The sequence below is a fragment of the Talaromyces atroroseus genome (genome assembly GCF_001907595.1).
Source record: "Talaromyces atroroseus strain IBT 11181 chromosome Unknown scaffold_2, whole genome shotgun sequence".
Lineage (NCBI taxonomy): Eukaryota > Fungi > Ascomycota > Eurotiomycetes > Eurotiales > Trichocomaceae > Talaromyces > Talaromyces atroroseus.
This window is the reverse complement of record NW_017971434.1, coordinates 1850790-1863210: the sequence shown is the minus strand read 5'-3', so window position 1 is coordinate 1863210 and position 12421 is coordinate 1850790. Positions and strand designations below refer to the sequence as shown.

General features: G+C 47.4%; 4 protein-coding genes across 4 annotated transcripts; 3 read left to right on the top strand and 1 right to left on the bottom strand.

Moving 5' to 3' along the window:
* Nucleotides 1-1676: 1676 nt before the first annotated feature.
* On the top strand, nt 1677-2755 carry UA08_02758 (hypothetical protein; the record flags this gene model as incomplete). The annotated part of the gene is made up of 3 exons (XM_020264835.1): nt 1677-1835; nt 1905-2438; nt 2519-2755. The coding sequence occupies 3 exons, from the start codon at nt 1677-1679 to the stop codon at nt 2753-2755; spliced, it is 930 nt and encodes a 309-aa protein (XP_020122632.1).
* A 1337-nt stretch (nt 2756-4092) lies between these two features.
* Nucleotides 4093-5095, top strand: UA08_02757 (FK506-binding protein 1B; the record flags this gene model as incomplete). The annotated part of the gene is made up of 6 exons (XM_020264834.1): nt 4093-4223; nt 4284-4348; nt 4461-4521; nt 4695-4715; nt 4953-4994; nt 5056-5095. The coding sequence occupies 6 exons, from the start codon at nt 4093-4095 to the stop codon at nt 5093-5095; spliced, it is 360 nt and encodes a 119-aa protein (XP_020122631.1).
* Nucleotides 5096-5849: 754 nt separating this feature from the next.
* UA08_02756 (hypothetical protein) lies at nt 5850-9869 on the bottom strand (the record flags this gene model as incomplete). Its single annotated transcript, XM_020264833.1, has 5 exons — nt 5850-7749; nt 8031-8112; nt 8230-8303; nt 8517-9736; nt 9804-9869. 5 exons carry the CDS (start codon nt 9867-9869, stop codon nt 5850-5852), a joined length of 3342 nt encoding a protein of 1113 aa, XP_020122634.1.
* A 362-nt stretch (nt 9870-10231) lies between these two features.
* Nucleotides 10232-11874, top strand: UA08_02755 (hypothetical protein; the record flags this gene model as incomplete). The annotated part of the gene is made up of 3 exons (XM_020264832.1): nt 10232-11066; nt 11127-11564; nt 11636-11874. The coding sequence occupies 3 exons, from the start codon at nt 10232-10234 to the stop codon at nt 11872-11874; spliced, it is 1512 nt and encodes a 503-aa protein (XP_020122633.1).
* Nucleotides 11875-12421: the final 547 nt, after the last annotated feature.

The following is a 12421-nucleotide window of genomic DNA, read 5'->3' as shown; positions in this document are numbered from 1 at the left end:
CCGTGAATATGCACTGTTGAAGCAATTGGTCTTGATGTGATGAGGGAAAAGAATCCGTTTGAATTGGGGGCTGGGAGAGAAAAACATCACAGCAATCCAGGAATCTACTTTTTTTTTTATTTCAAAATTCTACTAAAGGGATTGTACATATAAATCTACATCATCACCATTATCACCATGGAACAAGTTGTTCATCATAGCAGTCATTGTTGCCAATGACAAGAATAATGGCCCGGGTAAACGAGGATACCTTACCACTCTATGGTTACTGCAATTCTATGAAATAATTACCATAAGATAATCCTAACTGCAACTTAAATACTTGGTTTCACACAATTCCTTTAATAAACGTGTAATCGCCCGTGATTGGTCCGAGCACTTGTTGATGCTATCCGCGTCTTTCGAAGGAGTCTCTCCGTCCAATCTTCACTCACCCCTAACTATCTAACTATCCAATTGAGCGCGATTGCTGAAGGCTGAATACCAAGAGTAACGTCTTTTGCAACTTTCTACTGCATCCCTATCCCACACTTACAAATGAAACCCTTACCGTTTCCCTATGCCCTCAACATCGGGACGGACGTGGTCCATTTACCACGCATATATCGTCTTTTGACTCAACGCGGCACCCGAAGCAATGAAACCTACTTGACGAAATTCACACGCCGCATCCTCTGTCATCAGGAGCAGCAGGATTTTTATCTTCGATTCGGTATGCGTCTCGGCCATGATCATGCTGCTTCTGCCACTAAAATTACGCCGGATATGGCGCGCTGGTTAGCGGGACGATTCGCTGCGAAAGAAGCAGCACGCAAAGCAGCACCTGGAGGGGCATCTTCCATTGGTTGGAAAGACGTTTTAGTCAGAACATCGCCCGTATTGTCACCCTCTGCTGGAAGTACCAGACCTGAGGTGGTGTATCTAGCCGGAGGAGAGAGTCGTCTTGGGAAACTGTCCATTTCGCATGATGGCGACTACGTTGTTGCTACAGTTCTTGCAGCGGAAGCATGATTATATGTTAGCTGTCCCTAGCTTGACCATTTTCGATTTTTGAACTTTGACATTCGAATTGCGAGAGCTCTAGGATAGAATGCTTTCAACACCGCAGTCAAGCATGCAGGACTATACCAGAGAACGAGCAAAGATCCTGTTTGATATTGACGGTCTTCCTCATTTTACGGCAATATCCTCTGTTCAACTAACGCAGCACAGAGTTTTCGTCCTTGGACAATTTTATTCTTCATGCTATCTTCAATTACTGTCTTGTTTGACTTTCAGTTGAATCGTTCACTCTTCCGGCGTGGACGGACGCTGTCAGTATGGCGGGTCCCGGCCGCTCCTACTGACTGACTCCGACTTTGATCCCGCGCTTTGAAACCACACATCTTCCGACTCCGTCCATACACAAATCATCAGGATCTTGACAAGCTATTATTATCCTGCATCTTTTTTCTGAACAGTTTCAATCAATTTTCTCGAGGCTTGGACTCTCCGGGCAGGTATCTCAATCAAAGGTAGGAAGTTTCCTTGCCCCGCATAAGCTTCACATGTTAAACTGACAGGGACAGAACGCCAAAAGTTCAAGTGTTTTGTATATGCATGCCTACCTGTGAACATAAACAAACCACAACAAGTCAAAGACATACGACATCTAATTTCCGCCACCCGAACCAGACATGCCATTCTCTCACCACAGCCATTCAGGGCAGTTCTGCCCAGGGCATGCAAAAAACTCCCTCGAAGAGGTCATCCAGACAGCAATTGCACAGAAGATGCAAGTCTTTTGCTTAACAGAACACATGCCTCGCGGAAAAGAAGATTTTTACCCGGAAGAGGTAAATGAATCGATAAATACATATACTTGCCTCGCCAATCTCTCATCTGACATGCTTTCGGAAATCTAGGTGGGAGTTTCAACAGAAGAGTGGCTTGTTGAGAACGAAGCAGCCTTTTACGCAGAGGCGTTGCGGCTACGTCAGAAATATGCTTCCCAGATCAAGCTTCTTATTGGATTTGAAATCGACTGGATACGGCCCGAGTCTTTGAAGTTGATCGAGACATCTCTGTCCCGCCTACCATTTGAGCTCTTTGTTGGATCTGTGCATCACGTGCACACAATTCCAATCGACTACGATGCTTCTATGTACCAGCAAGCGCGGGAAGCTGCCGGTGGTACCGATGAGCGATTATTTGAGGATTACTACGACAGCCAGCTAGACATGTTGCAGAAACTGAAGCCGCCAGTGATTGGCCACTTTGATTTGATTCGTTTGAAAAGCGATGATCCCAATGCAACTTTCACCAAGTACCCCCGAGTATGGGATAAGATACAGCGCAACCTCCGCTTTGTGGCTAGCTATGGAGGTCTGTTGGAGCTCAACTCGGCTGCGTTGAGGAAGGGTATGACGGAGCCGTATCCTAAAGAGGAGATTTGCCGCGTGAGTAGAGAAACACCTACCTGTCATATTTTCATATATCTCATCCTGACTTCTTTTTGTCTTTTCCCTTCGGTCTACAGGAATTCTTGTCAATGGGTGGCCGATTTTGCATGTCCGATGACAGTCATGGAATCGACCAAGTGGGCTTTGGTTATCGTCAAGTGCTGGATTTTGTGGATCAAGCCGGCATAACCGTCTTACATTACCTAGATCTAAATCTGTCTGGGGAGGGGCCGATCCTTGATAGTCGATTCCCATTGACAAGGATCCGTTCGGTTCCTATCGAGGAGGTGAAGACTGCCTCATTCTGGGCGTAGGCTAAGGCTCTGTTGTCGGTGTTGTCCGAAGTGTGCCAAAAAAAGAAAGTGACTGCTCGAGATAGATGCAGTGGGTATAATAATGTTTTTATTATTATTATTATTATTTATTATTATTATTTTGCATCGGAACCGGTAGATGATTAGTCTCTGAGTAACACCGAGTAGAAAAAAAGGGCCATGCACGAGGCCATGCATCTGATGTGTTACGTTTTACACCACGTTACACACAACGCATCCATTGATGCGGCTGCAGCGCCAAAAGGGACCCAATGCGGGACCGACACAATCGTCAGTCATCAGTCAATTGCAGCGACCAATACAATCGGGTCTTGGGGAGAGGAGACCTGCTGATAAGCTCGCTGCTTCTTAATTTTCCCTGTTCTATAATGCCCCAGGAACCTGGCAAGTAGTAGCAGAGTATGAGTACCAAGATAGTTCCTATCCCCTCCTTCAATGACCTGTTCTTCTCTCGACGACCTTCCAATAGAGTCAAAGCGTGAACACTGCTCAAGAAGAGGGAGGCTGAGTGTAATAAGATGAGCCGACAAATAAGTAAGCACTACGGAGTGCATACCTACAGTGTAGCCTTTGCAATCGGACTGCCCGACTTTTAGCAATTCGAGATTTGAAGGAGTTTCTTCCAATCCGAAAAAAGTATTCCTCCAAGTCCCGTCTGCCCCGAGACGGCTTCACGAAACGGTTCTCGGGAAACGTTCTCCTCGGAATTGATGAAAGGGGGTGTGTTTGGGAAGAGCTGTTATTGGGTAGAGGCTCCATGGACCCTGGGGTTTTGAGGCAGATAAACATGCAGATGTGCAACGTAGTACATATGCCAGTTATTGCAGAGTGTATTGCAGGAGGAGCTTGAGATTCGTCGAACTCTTCAAATCGCTCAGTGAGATGGCCTCATTTCGCGCAAATAGTTGAAGAGCCTAGGCTTTGAAGGCTTCAGTAAAAGGACGAATGGCAGTGCAACCACAGACATGATAAGCCTCGTTTCTCCTTTCGAACAGCGCATGCAATGGATCAGTAGATGGTAAATGCTACAAAAAGAATCGATGCTGGTCGTAAGTTTTGTCGCCTTGGAAGTTTGGATGGAAAGAGCCAAGCTTTCCCCCCCCCCACCAATGATTGAATGCCTTAATTTTTAAGGCTTACAGAAAATGATTCATTCACGCTTCGTCCGTCACAGAACTTAAAATAAACCACACCTCGTCCTCTATCTTTCTTTTTCTCTTTCGTCCTCTCTATTTCCTTGGTTACGTGCTCGCTACTCTTTCATATACAGACACACCCAACCCCGACACAAACCTACAACCTCAGGATCGATCAGGATGAGCTGGCAGAAGACTGTTCTCAGCCCCGGCAATGGCACTGATACGCCAGCAGTCGGCGCCATGGTGAAGATTGACTACACTGGCTGGCTCCGAGACCCCAGCAACCCCGACCACCAGAAGGGAACCCAGTAAGCTATTCACACGGAGCTTCCACTTCCTATTGACTGATAATCTTTCTTTCCCACCAGATTCGACTCTTCCAAAGGCCGTGGTCCGTTGGCAACACCCATCGGTAAAGGCCGGGTCATCAAGGGTGAGAGAATTACCTTGTCCAGGACTCCAGCTGGAGGTCCAACCTAATTCTTTTTTGTTGTCGATCGAATGGAACCAGCCAACTGACCCGCTTTTTCTTTTCTGATCGTCAGGCTGGGATGAGGGAGTTTTGTCCATGACCCTCGGTGAAGAGGCCATTCTGACCATTGACTCGTAAGTTGGTTATCTTGCCCTGAAAAAAATTTGTGTTTTCTTGGCCTTGATTTATTGGGCAGATATACGCCATCTGCACCTTTTCTTCCCCATATCCTGTCTGAACTCCGTGCCAAATCACCCAGTCACATCAAAGATTAGAATTGGGCTGACATATAATTAATTTAACCCAGGAGCTATGCCTATGGCGATAGGTACGTTTTGTTCCTAGGGGGGCTTTGCGCATCCCCCGCACTCCTCCGGGATTTCTCCCCTCCTTTTCATCTTTTTTTTTTTGACTTTTCTTGTTTGAACTGGGATGTCGGCACCAGTCGTAATCACCTGCAAGTTTATTCCTGCTATTCTGCAGGCACCAAAAAAGAAAAGAAAAGAAAATCCCGTTGCAACAATATTCAAAACCACAGAAGCTAACTAGTATTCCAATGCAACAGGGGATTCCCAGGTGTTATCCCAGCCAACTCCGACTTGATCTTGTAAGCCATCTATTTCCATCTGGTCTTATCTAGCTGGTCTTCAACTAACCCAACTACTCAGCCAAGTGAAACTTCTCGAAATCAACGGCAAGCGAGCTTAGGGCAACGATTCCAATAAACCCATTCCCGGATACTTGGGTTTGATATCAGACAGAGACATCGGACCGGGTCACTGGATCAACTCATTGGACATCTTCAAGAGAATTTAAAAGAAAATACCGAGAAAAAAAAAAGTGAAAAATGAAATGAGAGAGAAAAAAAAAGTTTTAGTGTTCCCATCTGCTATTGTGACTCTATCTTAGTGATGAGAATACCTTAGAAAAACTTTGAATTTTCTTCTTCTTTATTACATTGTCTGGTAGTGGTAAACAAGTTCAAGTAGTTAAGTATATCGTCAGTAAAATTCAATAGAATGTCTCAGTTGTGTATTCGTTCTAATGTTATTTTCCTTCTTCTTGTGTTGATGATGATGATGATGATGATGATACAAACAGAGGAACTACCTCGGAAGGTATTTAGCAGGGCAATCATATGACAATGATGTTGACATTCAAGTGCTTAAAAGGGAACAAAGAATTAGAACAGGAAGCCTGCCATGCAATTGGTCTGACCTCATTTGATTCATGTGAGTGTATAATATATAAAGTCAAGACGAGGCAATAATGCTGGGGAGAGAGAAAACGATGATGATATTATAAACAGGAGGTATCTTCGCTTTATATAGGACTGACTTAGAAACAAGGGACAAAAATAGGAGACTTCAGACTTGAAACTTACAATTTAAAAAAAAAATCAGCGCAGGAGTAACAATTCTAGAATGAGAAGGAAAAAAAAAAAAGGAAAAATGCGGCGTCATTAGTCATGTTTATTATGTGGTTCATCCTGACCAGGACGAGGACGAGTGCGACTCATCGATGAAGGTGATTTGGAAAAGCGCTGGTATTGTGAGTTGCCAGTAGCTTGATTGTTACTGTTGCGTCCTGCGAAGTAACCATTTCGGCTGTCGAGGTTATTGCTGGCAGCAGCAAACGAAGAAGGAGGCGTGGTTCCTTCAAGTCCATCGTTGAGTTCGATAAGATCACCCAATCCCGCAATTCCAAGTGCCTGTCCTTGTGATGACGGCTGCTGGTGTAGTTCATTCAGACTTGTTTGTGCTCGAAGTGCCATTTTCCTCATCCATCCTTCAATAGCTCCACCGACGTTTTCCAGTCCCGTGCTACTTGATGAAAGCACGCTCGAGTTGGAGTCGAATGAGGCTTTGCGCAAAGACGATGAAGGCGCCGGCGGTGGAGGCACGGTGAGATTGGGGAGATGTTGCGAGACGAACTTGTTCAATCCGTCTTGTGCAGGACCTGGAGCATGGACTTCGCGACCAAGCGTCCCAACGCCACCTGGTCCCTGTAGCGTAATACTCCCCGTGCGTCTATGAGCCGTACGGCTCCCTCTGAGCGATGAATGGGGCCCTGAAGTTAGACGAGGAGAAGTGTCGCGCTGGTTCGATTGGGAAGAGGAATCTATTCGTTGAAGTGTTGATGCTGTCGATACGGGAGTTGAAGGTTCCGCATCAGAGTATGGAAGCGACAAGGATTTTCGCCTTGAACGTGGGAAAAATCCTAATGTTTTGCGTGGTACACGACCAATTTCCACGGGGCTAGGAAAGCCTTCCATCTGTACCCATGCTTCGTGTTTCCAAATCCGCTCGCTTTCGTCGCTTGTTTGTTGTTGAGTCTCATTTTGTTCGGGTCGAGACTCACGCGGTACTATCGAGCTTCCACCAAGGTCTTCCTGAGATCCTTGGCCTGATAGTCCATCTCCTAGAAGATCAATATTGTTGTCTTGGTTCACTCTTCGTCCTTTGACTGAACATGCTTCGGCCGGTAACAGCACCGTCTTCCTCATTTGTATGCTATCGCTTGGCCAGAATCCGTTCGCCTTCCTAAAAATCGCAAGCTGACAACCGTACTTAATCGAAAGTCCCGTCATTGTATCGCTTGGCTGTACATGATGAACGTATACTAATGCTTCTTCATCCTGCTCAGGATCCATCGCCCTAGTATCCGGGCTCTCAATTGAATCCTTTCGCTTGTATTGAGCTCTGAGATCCGATAACGGATCACCATTAGCAAGTAGTAGCACCTCTCTTTTCTTTGCCTGGACCATAGCTTGCCGCTCTTCCTTCGTTCCGATGCCAATTTGTGGCGTTGAAGGAACCGGAGGACCCCATGACGAAGGCCCTGTCTGTTTGGACAGACTAACAGGTATATCAGATCGAGAAGGTTTTCGGCGTTTGGTTGGAAATGTGGAAGAAGACCCTGGCTTGCCCCATTTGACTTCGTTTCCTAGGACTGATGATGCGAGACTCTGGATAGACGACCACGACGACTCAAAAAATCCAGATGAAGCTTGTGACGAGCCGTATGGCTTAAAAGTATCTCTGCCCCCCAGCCTTTCACTATATCTGTTGTTATCAACATCCCTTTCGGATACCCGTGAAAAGCCCTTCTGAGGAAGGGGAGAACTCCTTCGCGAAGGATGCGGTGAAGGTGTTGTACCCCGGGACTGAGAAGGGGTTAATCCAGCGAACGAAGAAGTAAGTCTAGAAGTTGTGGCCTGCGTTCCATCTTCCTCGTCGTCCTCGCTCACAGATATAAGCTTTCTATTACGGGGTCGCACGGAGGTGTTCGATCTCCGACTCAGGCTGGCACTCGAGATCGCCGGGCCGAGACCATCGAGGGAGTCGCTATTGGAGCTCATTCTAAATAATATCGTCCGCAACTCCGCATGAAACAAAATCGTTTAGGGCCGTCGGTGAAAGGCCGGGCTGGAATAGATCCAACTCATTCGTCGACATACAGCCTTCCGATAAACACCACACCCCACCAAGCCCGGGGTGGTGATTACGTGGGGAGGATTCTTTTCGCAGTGCAGTCCTCCTTCATTCCATCAACCAGGGCAATGTGTTGAGGCCAGTTCTGTCAGGCCGGTGGCGACTCTGAGATTGTAGACCTGGGGTTTCGGATGGGCAAGATAACGGACACGGGGAAGTCACCAGCCACTAAAGTGACAGGAATCACCCAGCACGAGTCGGTTTCTGCACAGAATCTAGCCACGAAATGGCCTGTAGCAAATTAGATAGTATTGGTGTGCTTTCAGATGAGGGCGGAGCGATTGGCCTGGTTCTGGTTCGGAGTAGTCGAAAGATCTAAGGAGTCGTGGAAACTTGAAAGTAACTTACGTATGTTAACTCGTGACAGCGGGCCCGTTCCTGCGCGGGAGTCCGCACTGCCTCCCGCCGCCGCCAAGACCGATCTGCGTCTGATTCAACCCGTCTCATTTCGTTGCTTTTGCTGCATCGTCATTCTCATATACTCCTACATCTACCTTCAGCGTCAATTGAAGCAATCTCCTAGGGAAAAAGGAAGTGAACCACTAAATTACGTATGTATACATCAGGTTTATATGTCCAAAACGCCCTGCATGCACGTCCAACATGCCCATAACAATCATCAATAAAGCCCCTACTCAGGTGGCTCGGAAACAGCACGAAGTACTGCAGCCGGGGGCCGGGCCTCTTCCTCATCTTCCTCCCCTGCTCCCTCAGACTCGGTCGCCCATTCTTTATCGTCCTTCTCCTTTACGATCGTGCTCTCCCGCTGTGGCGTCGACTGGGGTTTGGGGATGATCTTCAAGCCGCTACCGGCACGATTATAGAAATCCTCCGTGCGTAAGCCCCGTACTTCTCTGGGCTCAACAGTCGTCATGTGAATGCCAGCGGCTTTCTTCTCTCGAATAAGTTCTCGCATGGGAACCATGGCAGCATCCCGACAGGCCTCTTTGATATCACTGCCGGACATCCCTGACATAGCGCTTACAAGATACTCAAGATCAAAGTTTGCGCGGTCAATCTTCGTATCCTTGAGAACGAGGGCAAGAATACGAAGCCTCTGCGCAGCTGGAGGCAGACTGACGGGGAACTTTTTGGGCATACGCCTGAGAATAGCCTCGTCGATATCTTGAATCCGATTTGTAGCGCCCAGAACCACAACCCGCTGTGGCTCTCCCATGGAATTGGCGGATGTCAATCCGTCCCAATGTGTCATGAACTCGGCTTTGACCATGCCACTGGCTTCATGCTCACCGCTCCTCCGTGTGCCCAAAACCGCATCGATCTCATCAATAAAGACTATAGATGGCTGTAATTTTCTGGCCAAACTGAAAACCGCATTGACCAATTTGTTGGAGTCTCCATACCACTTTTCCGTGAGGGTGGAGATGTGTAAATTGATAAAACAAGCCCCGCTTTCGTGAGCCAGCGCTTTGGCAAGCATCGTCTTGCCACAGCCTGGAGGTCCGTATAGTAAAACACCAGAAGGCGCAGTGAGTAACGATGACGTTGAAGTGTAGAGATGAGGCATAGTCAAAGGGTAAATCACGGATTCTTTCAACTCCTCAATAATATCGTCTAGCCCACCAATATCCTCGAACGACACCGGAATATCCTCTGGGGCCACAACGTCCATTGCAATAGCTTGCTCGTATTGATTCAAGGTTAATTCTTCTTTCTTCTGCTTGCTCCGCCGGCGCGAGCCACTTCTACCGGGGGCCTCATCGTCGGAGTCGGGCCCGTCAAGCCTTCGCAAAATAGCTGCCGACTTCTTCCTTTGTTCTTCTTTCTTCTGGCTTTCAGGGTCGAGATCAATGCGCGATAACAAGTATCGGATGAGGAAATAAGCAGATGCGGACTAGAGAGATTAATGAGTGAGTATGCGCGCGGAATCTCAGGACGGAAGAGGCAACTATGTATCTTACTGTGCCGGCAATCATCACCAACTCCTGCACGAACTGCTGCCATCTTCGAATACCACCAGACACCATGATGGGAACAGTAGCAGCTGATAGCGATAACTGTTATTGAGTGTAATATAAGTGCACGATATGGTAGAAACAAAGCGTAGGCGATGGGCCGCAACGGGGAAATCCCGGGCCAGCGAACTGTGGCGGTGACTGTGGCTTTACCGCGGCTGATGACGGCGAGAGCCTAACTTAACTTGTAAGGCCCGATCACATATGTGTTTGGTCTAGCGCGTCGTCGCATGTTTGGATTAACATTAGGACGGCTCCACGTTCGCGCGTCTTGACTTAATTGAACAATATTTTTGCCTCTGGACTTGACGAAAACAGCATATTCAAATTGCTACTTTATTTTTTGGATCAGAATTAGAATATTTTATGCAAAAATGCCGAAGCGAAAAGCTATTTCAAGAATATCGGGTCTGGTCGACTCCGACGACGAGGTGGCCGACGCCGCAGTCGCGTCGCATCCCGATTCTCACGACGAACGACCTGTAAAAAAGTCGAGAGGCAGGCCGAAATCGTCAGGTGCTAAGATTGAAGAGCCAGTCGCAGCTTCTAAGCCACAGCGTCCTTCATCTGCGGGCATATTGAAGCAGAATGCGCCTACTACCAGGAGAGCCACCGGCGGCCGAGGGCGGCCACGAACAACTACAACCGACCCCGAACCAATTGAGGAAAACACGGAAGAGGAAGTCCAGGATAACGGAGAAAGTGCACACAATGAACTTGCTGCAGCGGTGGTGTCACCAATCAAAAGGAGAAGGGGCCGAGGACGGGAAGCGGGGAGCAATGCAAAACAAGTCACAGAAGACGGTGAATTCGAGTATACACCGACGGGGTCGAGGCAGCTAAAACCTACAGAAGAGCCTTCAAAAAGGCGTGCGAGACAACGGCGGTCTGAGGATAGTCAGAACCCTACTTCAGTCGGGAATGATGCGACAGCAGACGACGCAGAATTTGGGGACAGAGTACCCCATGCAGTTTCTCCACTAAAATCCTTGACCAACGGGGAACGGCCTGATCGAAAACGCCCGACTGTGACCTTTGCGGACACCGAGAAAGCATCGTCCGACTCCGATCTGAGACGCAAGCTCGGGGACATGACGAAAAAGTATGAGACGCTGGAAGTAAAGTATCGTAATCTACGAGAGATTGGTATCGTAGAAGCCAATACGAATTTTGAGAAACTAAGGAAACAGTGTGAAAATGCCACAAATGGTAAGAAACGTGTTGTCATTATGTGGACAATAATAATACATGTTACTGACAGGTTTCTAGCGTCCACTAAGCTCATAGAGTCTCTGAAAGAAGAGCTTGCCGCTCAAAAAGAACTCGGCAAGCAATCTCGCAATTTACAAAAGCAGCTTAGAGACCGAGAAAAAGAAGTGGCGGGCCTCCAATCGCAGGTTGGCGACCTCTCGACACAATTGTCAACAGCTCAGAGCGAAATTAAAGCATTGCAAACGAAGCTGGCTGCTGCACGAAACAATTCTGTGGCTACCGAGCCCTTGAACGTCAAAGCTCCCGGAAGTGCGGTCAAGACCGTTGCCAACCGCAATGCTGTTGCGAGTGTCGCTGCTGAAGCTGCCCAGGCAGCTCATCTTGCGCAGTTAAAGGAAGACCTGTATAGCGATCTGACGGGCCTGATCATTCGAAATGTCAAGAAAAGAGAGGCAGATTATCTCTATGACTGTATCCAGACTGGCGCAAATGGGAGTGAGTGTGCTCCTCATTCGCATACCGAAATTTTTATATTGCAGATCTAACTAATCATTTCAAATCTTTAGCCTTGCATTTCAAACTTGCTGTCGCGCACGATGGGAAAGGCAATTTGGCTGTCGCCAACTTCGACAGTGCCGAGTTCCATTACATGCCGCACCTCGACTCCAGTCGCGATGCGGATTTGCTCGAGATTTTACCAGAGTATCTTACTGTGGACATTACGTTTTCACGGCAGAATGCGTCCAAGTTTTATACAAGGGTGATGGATTCCCTAACAAAGCGCCGCATCGATCCTGACGAGTAGATAATCCATCTTATGTCTGCATATAATACCTTTTAAATATCTCTTCCAGCTTCTAATCAGTGGCTTTTGGTTTGGTTAGGCGTCTTTTGACTTGGTTAATAAGAGGCGTGTGCACGTTGCTGTTGGGCGTGGAGCATTGGTCTACGGTTGTTTTATAGTTATATATACAGTGAAGCTTGTGTACATAACAATGATGAGGTTCCGTTTCATGATGTTATTTTTATCTTTGTAGATCGTGATTTGACGGAGCGATCTGATTGGCCAGTAAGTACTGCCGCAGATCCGCCAGGGACCTTGCCATAAACCGAAAGGCGGTCGACAGACCAGCCAATCAGCCTGCGAGGAAATAGCTCCTGCGGGATGTACCTTTGGGCATAGTTGACTATTATTTCAAGACCATCAGCTTAATAGGGGATCATGCATACATGACAATTGTTTTCAGCACGCGGTTCGTGGGTTAATCCAGCATTACCTCAACGAGGGACATGATACTCCCGCTGCTGCGATAGCAATTTTCATTTCCAATTTCTTTATCTTTTCCTTTCTC